The sequence below is a fragment of the Eurypyga helias genome, unplaced genomic scaffold (genome assembly GCF_000690775.1).
Source record: "Eurypyga helias isolate BGI_N326 unplaced genomic scaffold, ASM69077v1 scaffold39430, whole genome shotgun sequence".
In the NCBI taxonomy this organism is placed as follows: Eukaryota; Metazoa; Chordata; class Aves; order Eurypygiformes; family Eurypygidae; genus Eurypyga; species Eurypyga helias.
Genome location: NW_010224485.1, coordinates 298 through 11658, shown reverse-complemented (window position 1 = coordinate 11658; position 11361 = coordinate 298). Strand labels below are relative to the sequence as shown.

The following is an 11361-nucleotide window of genomic DNA, read 5'->3' as shown; positions in this document are numbered from 1 at the left end:
AGCTGCACTACAGTTTAACCTAAAAAGGTGAGGTGGGAGGTGCTCCTTGCATTTGGAGTAAGGGTGTTGTGAAAACCAGATGGTTACAAGAGTGTTCAAAGGTCCTCTCTCATCTTGGACGTCCAAGTTTCTGAGTCCATGTGTTCCTAAACCAGAGCAAACACCCTTAACGGAAGGAAACATGAATATCTGGCATGTGCTCTTCAACTCCAGAGGGCTCTTCCTCCTCCACATGCTGCCGTCATCGCTGTTGTCGCTGGGGTGGGATCTGGGTGCTGCCTGCTGGTGGGGAGCAGGCCGGGTGGCTGCAGGAATACAGAGCAGAGCTGGCCATGTACCAGTAGCCCACCACCTGCCTCTTCCTCTCTCCGCAGATTTTGCCTTCCCCTGGTGCTGGCTTCCCTCCCTGCGATGGCTACCGGCGAAGAGATCGCCCCTGCCCTGCAGGACTCATGGGGGGACTTCTGGCTCTTCCGTTTCTTTGTTAATGCTGCTGGCTATGCGAGTATCGTGGTGCCGGGATTCCTCCTCATCCAGTACTTCAAGAGAAGGAATTACCTGGAGACAGGTAGGGGCAGGAGCCTTCCCTTCCACATCCTGCCTCCCTGTGAACTCTCTGCACCCCCTCAGTCAACCCTGTTCAGCGCTGACAGGTTGTTTCCCCAGCCTGCTTTGTCAGACCAGGCTTGAGCCGCTCGCAGAGCTGCATCCCAGAGCTGTCTGGGATGGGATGCATCCCATCCCTCAAATTACTCCTAGCCCTGGCACCAGCAGATTTGGAGGCTAGTAAGGAGGGATGCTTCACCTCTCAAGCTGGCGTGGCTTACGGTGCCTAGGCTATGATTAATTCTGTCTCCGTCTTCTCTTACCCCATTCAGGCCGAGGCATTTGCTTCCCTGTGATCAAATCATGTGTGTTCGGCTCCGAAGTGAAGTCGGTACACCAGGAGGATGGTTCCCTGCCACCCCGAGCGGAGCCCACAGAGTCCTCTACAGCCCGACAGGTCTTCAAGCTGCTCTTCTGCGCTGCTGGTCTGCAGGTGGGGGCCCTGTGTGCATGGCCGCGGCGCTCTGGGGGGAGGAGGTGGGCAGCAGGGTTGTGGCCGTCAGTTCCTTGAAGACCAAGGATGCAGGGGATACCGGGACACAGCCCCCTTGAACAGGGCAGGGTCTTGGTCAGGGACACAGCCTGTCGACCAGGATAGTGCACCAGAGCTGCTAAGGGCTGTGGAGGTCCATTTAGCTGGTGTCACCTGGGTTGGGACCTCCTGTTCCCCTGATCGCAGTCCTCTGCAGCCACGGACAGGGAAGATTCTGTGATTCAGCAGATTGTTGGAGCTGCTCTCGTTCTGGCCCCTCATGTCAGAGCAGCAGATCATTTGAGCCCTTTTATCTCCCGGGCTCTCCTCTGGGTCACCCTCTGGTGCTGACGCATCCTGCCTTGACGGAGTGGATTCGCATACTGGAGGTCTGTGTTACTTCTTGGGGGTTGGTACTGTTGCACCAGAAGTAGCGGAGGTGACAGCCAGAAGAGTGATCATCCCTGGAGGACAATTCTGTCTGCTGGGTTTGAAACTAGAGTTAATTTGGATGGAAGAATAGGGCCTAGAGAGCTGGAAGTGAAAACCAATGCGGAGGCCACTGGGAAATCTGCCAGGACCTGCTGCAGGGAGCTGGCACCAAAACCGCAGCTGTGCATCGGTAACATTCCCCGATCCTGCCGGTCTGGTTCGGCAGGCCGTTTACAGCACAGCCGCTCGCTGTACCATAGGATGTTTGCTTTGCCGTCTCCTTTCCCCTTGAAGCTGTAAACTGGGCAGGTTTTGTTTGGAATGGGATGTTCCCGGTTGTAACTGTGTGGGGCACACTCAGACGGGTGGAGTGGGGGCAGCCCCATCGCCCGCTGTCTCAGGGAAGCATTGCCGTGCAGAGGGTGAGGCAACGCTGGGACAAGCAAGGATATCCTGGGCTCTCTTCTTCCCGTGGTTGCTTCCAGCTCCCCTTGCGGGTCCTGACTCTCCCTGTGCTCCTGCTCTGCAGGCCTCCTACCTCACGTGGGGCGTCCTCCAGGAGCGTGTGATGACGAGAACATATGGTGCCACCGAAACGGACCTTGGAGAGAAGTTCAAGGACTCCCAGTTCCTCGTGTTCATGAACCGCATCCTGGCCTTCACGGTGGCTGGCCTGTACTGCGCCCTGACCAAGCAGCCGCGCCAAGGAGCTCCCATGTACAAGTACTCCTTTGCCTCCCTCTCCAACATCCTCAGCAGCTGGTGCCAGTACGAGGCACTCAAATACATCAGCTTCCCCACCCAGGTGCTGGCCAAGGCCTCCAAAGTGATCCCGGTGATGATGATGGGCAAACTGGTGTCGCGCAAGAGTTACGAGTACTGGGAGTACCTGACTGCTGCCCTCATCTCTGTGGGGGTCAGCATGTTCCTGCTCTCCAGTGCTCCCAACAAGCACACGTCCACTGTCACCACTTTCTCAGGCGTTGTCCTCCTGGCCGGCTACATAATCTTCGACAGCTTCACCTCCAACTGGCAGGACGCCCTCTTCACCTACAAGATGTCTCCCGTGCAGATGATGTTTGGCGTCAACGTCTTCTCCTGCCTTTTCACGGTGGGCTCGCTCTTGGAGCAGGGTGCCTTGCTGGAGTCGGTACGCTTCATGGCCCGGCACTCGGAGTTCACTGCCCATGCCGTGCTGCTCTCGGTGTGCTCTGCCTGCGGCCAGCTCTTCATCTTCTACACCATCAACCAGTTCGGGGCAGCCGTCTTCACCATCATTATGACGCTCCGCCAGGCCTTTGCCATCCTCCTCTCCTGCCTCATCTACGGGCACACCGTCACTGTCGTGGGGGGGCTGGGCGTAGCCGTTGTCTTCACGGCCCTCTTCCTCCGCGTCTACGCCCGCAGCCGCATGAAGAAGCGGAGCAAGAAGCTCCCACCAGGCGAGAGTCCTGTACAAAAGGTCTAAGGAGCTGGGGCGGTGGCATTTAAGCCGTGCCTGCTGTCCTGCCTCTGCTCAGGGGTACTTGCTTCCTTTCTCAGAACCCACTGAGGAGCAGCGTGGGCTATGGATAGGGTGGACCAGTGACTCACTTTTCCACCTGCTTTTCCTGGGGAAGGAGCTGGAACAAGCCCAGGGATGCTCTGGGCTACCACAGCTCCAAACCTTTCCATTTGCCTTAATAGGTCAAAGACTTCCAGCCAAGACGTGGGCCTGGGGGGGCTCACAGCCTGGGGGAGAACCAGCGTGGGGCTGCTGGTACTCCTGCCCCATCGGTCTTGTGGCTTCTCTCCACAGTCACTGATGGATAAGGGAGCTCTTTTTCCCTGGCACCGTCTTGCCTCTGGCTAATGCTCCTCTGTTTCTGTCACTACTACAGAGCTCAGCAGGAGGAAAGGGCAAGCAAAACACTAGCTTTCTTTTGGAAACACTTCCATGGGAGGCAAGTCCCAGGGTGAGCCTGTCCCAAGGGAGAGGAGGGGGCAGAACTCAGCCTCTCTCCCAGGAGGTGCACCAGGTAGGACAGGCACAGCTAAGGGAAGGACTCCAGCCTGTCCTGCCTCAGTCCTGGGATCTCCTTTGGGAGGGCACACTGCAGTGGAAGCTGGTACCTCCCAGTTTGATTTTTATCAGTTCCTTGCCCCTGCTCAGAGACTTTTCTTTGCTCCCTTCGGCCCAGGCTGATTGTACGCAGAGTGAGGCTGCCGGTACGGTTCCCAAGGCTTGCCGAGTTGTTCTAGGTCGCTTTTTGGTTACATCCACTGCTGTCACAGGCCAAAGGCTGCGCTGCCCAGAAGCCCCAGCACCGCCCTGGGGTGCCTCAGTGCCACAGTTTCTGGGCTTTGTAGTTGCTATTCAGAGAAGCACAAATAGTCCCTCTTCTTCCCAGCAACTGGAGGCATCGGCCCCGGCTTGCCTGGGGCCTGGCCAGAGCCCCACTGTGCCTGGAGGGCTGCAGTGGGGCAGAGCCCACTTGTGGTGCCTTGTTCCTGCTCCACAGGCAGCAGGGGATGGAGCGAGTGGGCATCTGCTCCCCAGGCAGCAGGGGAACAGAGCAGTGGAAGCTGCTCTTCCCCAAGTGTCTGGGTTTTACTGGTCAACTCTTTTCTCCTCAACACAACCTGACTGCCAAGCCAGCAGGTTTTGGTACTTTTGAAAGCAACATTTTTCTCTTTTTATTTTATTAAATTAAAAATATGCTGCATATTGTGCCCTGGGGGTGTTTTGTTGTTTTTTGGTTTTTTTTCCCCCGTGTACCTGGAAGGAGGGGAGAGGCTTCCCAACCTTTCCTGTGGTGAGGTCTGGGGTCAGAGACAGGGCACCCTGGCCTACCAGAGCTAGAGAAAAGGGAGTCACTCCGTGAGGAGGAGAGAAGGGACAGGAGCTGCTGAGTTAGCTGAGGCAGCAGGCAGAAAGAGCTGGTGCTGAGCACAGCCCAAGGCTGCAGAGCACTTGGCTCGCCAGTTTTACCTGTGCTCCTTTCCTAGCTCTGAGCTCCTCATCCTGCCTCTACACATTCCTACCCCCAGCACCTCCTGACAAGACTGAAAACAGGAAGGTTGTGGGGTTTTTTTTCCCTTATTGATGGGGGAAAAAAAAAAAAAGGTTGTCTGCCAGGTTGGGAATGGAATCCCTTGTTCTTTAAATCTACATTTAAATTACAAAGAAAACGAACAAAAAGAAAAAATTTAAAACATGAAGTTAAAAGAATTGACTTTATAGTGATGTGTTATTTGGCAAAACCTTCCCAATCCAGAGAGAAACCTTACTTTTAAAGAGTGTTTTTCTCCTGTCTCAGGAAAGAAAACTGCCCCGAAGGCATTTGCTAGCTCAGCTCCAGCACTGCCCTAGCAGCCCGCGCCGAAAGAGCGGCAGGGAGGGGGACCCCAGCGGGCTCTGCCTCATCCTCCCCCCTGCTGCGGGCGGGTGCTGGCTGAAGCCCACTGGTTTGTGCCTGTGGTCGCTGGCAGGCAGCCAGCACAAGAGAACGTGGTGTCAGTGTCACTCCTGCCTGCCAAACCCCAAGGGCCACTGCAGTCCAGGGTGACAAAACCCACTCACGGGGTGTGAGGGGCAGGTGAAGCAGGGGTGATGCCCCAGGCCTCTCCATCATCCGGGAGGAGGCAAGGTACTGCCAACCTCCCCAGGGCTGCAGAAAAAGCGCAGGCTGGAGGTGGGAGGGAAGGTCTGGAGCAGAGTAGTTTGGCCTAAGAGCTGAAGAGCAGTGGCTGAGTGCAGCCCGGAGCTGCTACTGCACCGCCAGCACTGCAAGGGAGCAGGCAGATGGCTCCTGCCACAGCCCCTGCCCACCAGGACGCTTGGATCACAGCAGCCGGCAGCAGTGCCGGCTCAGGTCCTGGCACAGCTTGCCCAGCTGACACTGCAGATCCAAAGGTTTGCTCCAGGCTGCGGGGCATGCCATGCTGTGGGTGGGGAGCTGCTGCAGACACCCCCACCTGCACAGCAGCTTGTGTTCCTCCTCCCCACTTCACAGTGGGCTAAAGCAGAGCTCTGAAAACCAGTCAGGGCAGGGGAGAGAGCAGCTGCCCCATACCCTCAGACACAGGGCGAGACCCCTTGTATGGCAGGCATGAAACACAGGGGACCCCTCCATTTAAACCACATTCTTTGATATTTTAATTCCAACAGAACAGAATAATAAACAAGCCAACCAAAATACAATATCCAACCCTGGGGGTTTGGGGAGGCAGCAGCTCAGAGGAAGGGCTCTCCCAGACCAGTGGAACAAGGACAGTGTGTGGTACTTACTGGGAACATGGGAGACCCAGCAATGGGGTGAGAGGGGAAGCCTGATGCCTCCACACCTCCACCATCCAACAGCTGTCCCTACACATGCAGAAAGACATGGAACAGAGAGCCCTCGGACTGCCTGAATCACTCACTACTGACAAACAGGGAATCACGCCCTCCTGCACCCTGCCAAAAACAACCCCAACCGAGCAAATCCAAAACCAGACCCCACCAAGAGGTCAGCAGCTGCTGATGGGAGCAGTCGTGATATGGGACAGGCCTGGCAGGTGAGGTAACTCCTCCTACTTTAGTCTACCTCTTCCATGCGGGATGCATCTTCATCTCCCTCCAGAGCGGGGATTTCATCAGGGACAGCTGCACTGGGCTCCTCTGCAGTCACCTCATCTTCATCAATGCCTGGGAGAGGGGAGGAAAGGAGGAGATAAGCCTTTCCAAGTGGCACCTGACCCAGAGGTACAGCTTCTCCCAGAGCCAAGGCTGGATCCTGGCCACAGCCTGAGGGACAGGACTGACTATTCGCATCCAGCAGTTACCCCAAGCCACACACCTCCCAGTTTGCATTTTTAGCTAAATAGACAATTTGGAGAGAAAAATTGGGTGCAAGCACAAGCTGTTTCACCAGGCAGCTCACATCTCCTGTGACAGGCTTTCAACATTCACTCTGGGGAAATACAAACGCCTCAGCCTGTCACCTGAGCAACCCAGTGGTGGCTCCTGGCCTTGTGGAGGACAGGTTGGTCCACTCAGAGCCCTGAGCCCTCCCAGAGTACCTTGTTCCAGGTTTCCACTTGCCCCTAGCCACCTCACGCCGGCGTGGCTCACTCACTGGCCTCCCCCAGGACAGTTACACGCTAGCCTGACCAGCTGACCTGACCGCAGGACCCGTTCCGGGCCTGAGAAGCCAGGCAGACACCTACCGAGCCCCAGTTTGATCATCCTGTAGATGCGGTTGGAGTGGGTCTGGGGATCTTCCAGGGAGAAGCCAGAGGAGAGCAGAGCAGTCTCGAAGAGCAGCACCACCAGATCCTTGACAGCCTTGTCATTCTTGTCAGCATCAGCCTTCTGACGGAGTGTTTCCACAATGGGGTGGTCAGGGTTGATCTCCAGGTGCTTCTTGGCCATCATATAGCCCATCGTGGAGTTGTCCCGCAGCGCCTGAGCCTTCATGATGCGCTCCATGTTGGCCGTCCAACCGTAGGTGCTGGTGACGATGCAGCAGGGAGATGAGACCAACCGGTTTGAGATCGTTACCTGCCAACGTAGCCAAGAGTTAGCCAAGCAAGGTCCCCATGCGCTCCGGACCAGGCCCAGCCACAGCACACAACACCCCAGGTTCACCTGGGGACACCCCAAAGCAAGCAGAGATCCTCCAAGCAGCTCCAGGCCTGCTGCACAGACGAGTTTGGACAGCTCAGCCAGCACCTTCAGCACCCACGGCACGTTTCTCACACTTACCTTCTCCCATCAACGGCCGTATTTGGGTCAGTGCCCCTCACCTGCAGCCTGGCTGCTTAGAGCAAGGTGGTGCATGCTGGGACCTCCAGTCTCCTTTAGCGGCTCCTCTGCAGGAGATGAGAGGCATGCATTGAGCCGGGGCCCTTGCCTGCATCACGGGAGGGCCCAGCCCTCCTCCCTCCAGCCCAGGGCCGAGCTGCTCCCTGCCCACCTCACCTTCTCCACCTTCTTGTCCAGGATCTCCTTCATCAGTTTGCAGAGGGTCTCAAACTTGGCCTTGCTCTCCTCCATCTTCTTTTTCTCCTCCTCATCCTCAGGCAGCTCCAGACCCTCTTTGGTGACCGATACCAGGGTCTTGCCATCAAACTCCTTGAGCTGCTGCACGCAGTACTCGTCAATGGGCTCTGTCATGTACACCACCTCAAAGCCACGCTTCCGCACACGCTCCACAAAGGCTGAGTTGGCAACCTGCTCCTTACTTTCTCCTGTGTTGGGGGGGGAGGGGGAAGAAATGAGATGTCAACAAGACGTAGGAGCTGGTTACAGCAGCACAAGCAACACTCAGAACCCCTAGCATAAAACAGGCTGCAGCCAGGGTTCTAGGCCTGATGGTCTTTCCCCAACACCCACGGATGGTCTGCAATTCAGGAGAGGGTCTACTGAAGGCAGCAGCACCCACCTTTTAAGTTAGAGCTGGCAGGCAGGTGACCTGCCTCCACCTCACTCGGGCATGGAGCAGCTCTGGCTCACCTGTGATGTAGTAGATACTCTTCTGGGTCTCCTTCATACGGGACACGTACTCTGAAAGCGAGGTCATCTCGTCACCTGACTGGGATGTGTGGTAACGCAGCAGCTCCGAAAGGCGCTTGCGGTTGGTTGAGTCCTCGTGAATGCCCAGCTGGGGACAGAAAAGATGCATGAAGTCACCAGGATGGGACCTGCATGCGCTTGCCCACCCCTGAGGCACCGCCGTTTCTGCCCACCCCCCCGATGGTTTGGCCTAGGGCAGCCAGAGGGGCCAACCAACACCCCCTCCACCCTAACACCCATGCAGAGAAGACGCAGCACAGGGAAAAGATCACTCCTCAGGCAGATGGATCATTGGTCCCTCCCTCCTCCAGATGCAGGGTGCCCAGCTCACCTTCAGGTTCTTGGAAAAGGCCTCGTAAAATTTCTTGTAGTTCTCCTTGTCCTCTGCCAGCTCGGAGAAGAGCTCCAAGCATTTCTTCACAATGTTTTTGCGGATCACCTTGAGGATCTTGCTCTGCTGGAGCATCTCACGAGAGATGTTCAAAGGCAGGTCCTCTGAATCCACGACACCACGGATGAAGTCTGAGTAGAGGAAACGGAAATGGGAGTCACGCTAAGAGCTCTGAGCTGGATCACAGAAGGAAAAGCACCAAAGCACTGAGTGCTGTACCGCCAGCTGGTGCCTCATCCAGCCACTTTGCACTGGGAGTGGCACCACAGAGCTGTTGGGGTCCCAGTTCTGCACTGGGAGGCTGAGGCAGTGGAAAGGGTCTTACTTAGGTACTCGGGGATGAGCTCGTCACAGCTGTCCGTGATGAAGACACGCCTCACATACAGCTTAATGTTATTCTTCTTCTTCTTGTTCTCAAAGAGGTCAAAAGGGGCACGGCGTGGGATGAAGAGCAGGGCCCTGAACTCCAGCTGCCCTTCCACGGAAAAGTGCTGTAGAGACAGGAAGGAAGAAAACAACTGCCAGAATGCTTCCCCTTCTACCTCCCCTTCCCTCTGGGGCCCACTGTGGGCAGGCTAAACTGCCACTCCTCAGCACTGCAGCTGGCAGGGGGGCACAGCATGGTCCCCCGCATCCGAGCAGCCTGCATTTCCCTCTGCTCAGCCCCACATTCCAGGGTTCTCTGGCATTCAGCAGGCCTGGACAGCGGAGTCATGCTTCTCTGAGGTTACACACCCTCCTATCCTGTTTCTAGGCTGTCACTGCCAACCCCTCCACCTGCATGGGAGTCACAATGCAGGCAGAAACACTGCTAAGTGACCAGAGAACCCTCAGTTCCACTGAGGTACAACCATGTGGTAGCTCTGGGTGTGGGCTGGAAGAGGGGTCTCTGTCTCTCCCTGGAAGCCAGCACATCCCAGCACCCACCTTGACAGCCAGGTGGTCCTCCCAGTCATTGGTGAGGCTTTTGTAGAACTCTCCGTACTCCTCCTGTGTGATGTCGTCAGGGTTGCGGGTCCAAATAGGCTTGGTCTTGTTCAGCTCCTCCTGGTCAATGTATTTCTCCTTGATTTTCTTTGTTTTTTTCTTCTTGCTTTTGTCTCCCTCCTCCTCCTCAGAGTCCACATCCTCAATTTTGGGTTTCTCCTCATCTTTGGATGCTGACTCTTCCTCTTCCTTCTCATCTTTCTCCTCCTCTACCTCATCATCACTGATTTCTTTCTCACGCTCCTTCTCCAGCTGTGGAGAAAGGGACAAGCAAGGGTCAGGTTTAGCCCCAAGCAACTGTTACCCACAATCCTTTTGCTCCAGATGAGAAACAGGTGTTTTCTTAGGGCCAGCAAATGCAACATCTGGAACCAGGGCTTCTCCTGAAACCAGCCCTCAAGAGTCCCTCCAGAGTTTATGCAGCCAAAAGCTGTGTCTGAGAAGACGGGACAAGGGACAGGAAAGCCTCCTCCTCCCATGGCTGATTTAGATGACCTCCAGCTGCACAGATCACAGGCCAGAAGCATGCCTGGATACCCACCACCCAGGAGCTATGGAAGGGAAGAGACCACATTCTGCCCTTTTCTGGCCTCCTACTCCCAAAACCACCCAGCCCTGCTTCCAGTTTTCCAGTGGGTCCCCACAGCCCCTCCCTTACGTACATAGAGCGTGATAGGATAGCCAATGAACTGGGAGTGCTTCTTCACCACCTCTTTGACACGCCGCTCCTCCAAGTACTCTGTCTGGTCCTCCTTCAAATACAGGATCACTTTGGTGCCCCGTCCAATGGGCTCACCTATGGCACGGGGAGAGAAACGTTAGCGTTTCAGGATTAAAGGGCAGAGAGCAAGAAGGACCAGCTCCTTCAGCCTAAACACTACTTGACAGCCAGCATTAACGAGCTGACTGACAGTGCAACACAGCTCTAAGGAGCACCAGAAAAAGGTGTGCTTCTATCAGAGAAGTACGCTTATTCTTTTTGCACAATACGTACCGTGGTCTGTTCTGACAGTGAAGGAACCTCCAGCTGACGACTCCCAAGCATACTGCTCATCATCGTTGTGTTTGGTAATGACGACCACCTTCTCAGCCACTAGATAGGCAGAGTAGAAACCCACACCAAACTGCCCAATCATGGAGATGTCTGCGCCAGCCTGTAAGAGCAGGGAAAGACTGATTCAACCCAAAGAGACAGAAGATGTCTGCAACTGATTGACAGCAACAGAGAACTGGGTCAGCACGCACAGAAGAGGCAAGCGCCAACAGGCAGCCAGCCCTACCCTCAGCTACTCCCTGCTGCTGGAACGGTGGGGAAGCACACTCGGGTAGGCTTACAGCTCCCCCAGCAGAAAACACAGCAGAGCTGGGGTTACACCCTAGTGAAAGCCTACGGCCCAGGCCCTGAAGAACCCATGCACCTAAAGCCAACCCACCTGCAGGGCTTCCATGAAGGCTTTGGTACCGGACTTGGCAATAGTGCCCAGGTTGTTGATGAGGTCCGCTTTGGTCATCCCAATACCGGTATCCACCAAGGTGAGCGTGCGGTCCCGAGGGTTGGGAATTATGTCTATCTTGAGGTCCTTGCCGCTGTCTAGCTTTGAGGGATCAGTCAGGCTCTCATATCGGATCTTATCCAGCGCCTAGGGGAGAGAATAATGCTCACCAGGGTTGCCCTCCTCAACAGCCACCTTCCTCCCCCAGCAGAAGCCTCGCAGCCCACCCAGACACCAGCCTCCCCGAACCCCCCCGGGCAGAGGAAGCAGGCCACCCCCGCAAGGCCCACGCTCACGTCGGAGGCGTTGGAGATGAGCTCCCGCAGGAAGATCTCCTTGTTGGAATAGAAGGTGTTGATGATGAGTGACATGAGCTGGGCGATCTCCGCCTGGAAGGCAAAGGTCTCCGCATCCTCCTCTTCGTGCTGCACTTCCTCAGGCA

The 11361-nt window shown here is 56.0% G+C and overlaps 2 protein-coding genes across 2 annotated transcripts; one reads left to right on the top strand and one right to left on the bottom strand.

The window, feature by feature from the left end:
* Window positions 1–213: 213 nt before the first annotated feature.
* On the top strand, window positions 214–3384 carry SLC35B2 (solute carrier family 35 (adenosine 3'-phospho 5'-phosphosulfate transporter), member B2; the record flags this gene model as incomplete). The annotated part of the gene is made up of 3 exons (XM_010161660.1): window positions 214–568; window positions 879–1039; window positions 2040–3384. Coding segments are annotated over 3 exons (1455 nt in total), but the record flags the coding sequence as incomplete, so codon positions are not given.
* Window positions 3385–6019: 2635 nt separating this feature from the next.
* Window positions 6020–11359, bottom strand: HSP90AB1 (heat shock protein 90kDa alpha (cytosolic), class B member 1; the record flags this gene model as incomplete). Its single annotated transcript, XM_010161650.1, has 11 exons — window positions 6020–6179; window positions 6701–7034; window positions 7455–7723; window positions 7989–8136; window positions 8380–8570; window positions 8765–8930; window positions 9367–9678; window positions 10089–10222; window positions 10421–10580; window positions 10860–11066; window positions 11216–11359. Coding segments are annotated over 11 exons (2175 nt in total), but the record flags the coding sequence as incomplete, so codon positions are not given.
* Window positions 11360–11361: the final 2 nt, after the last annotated feature.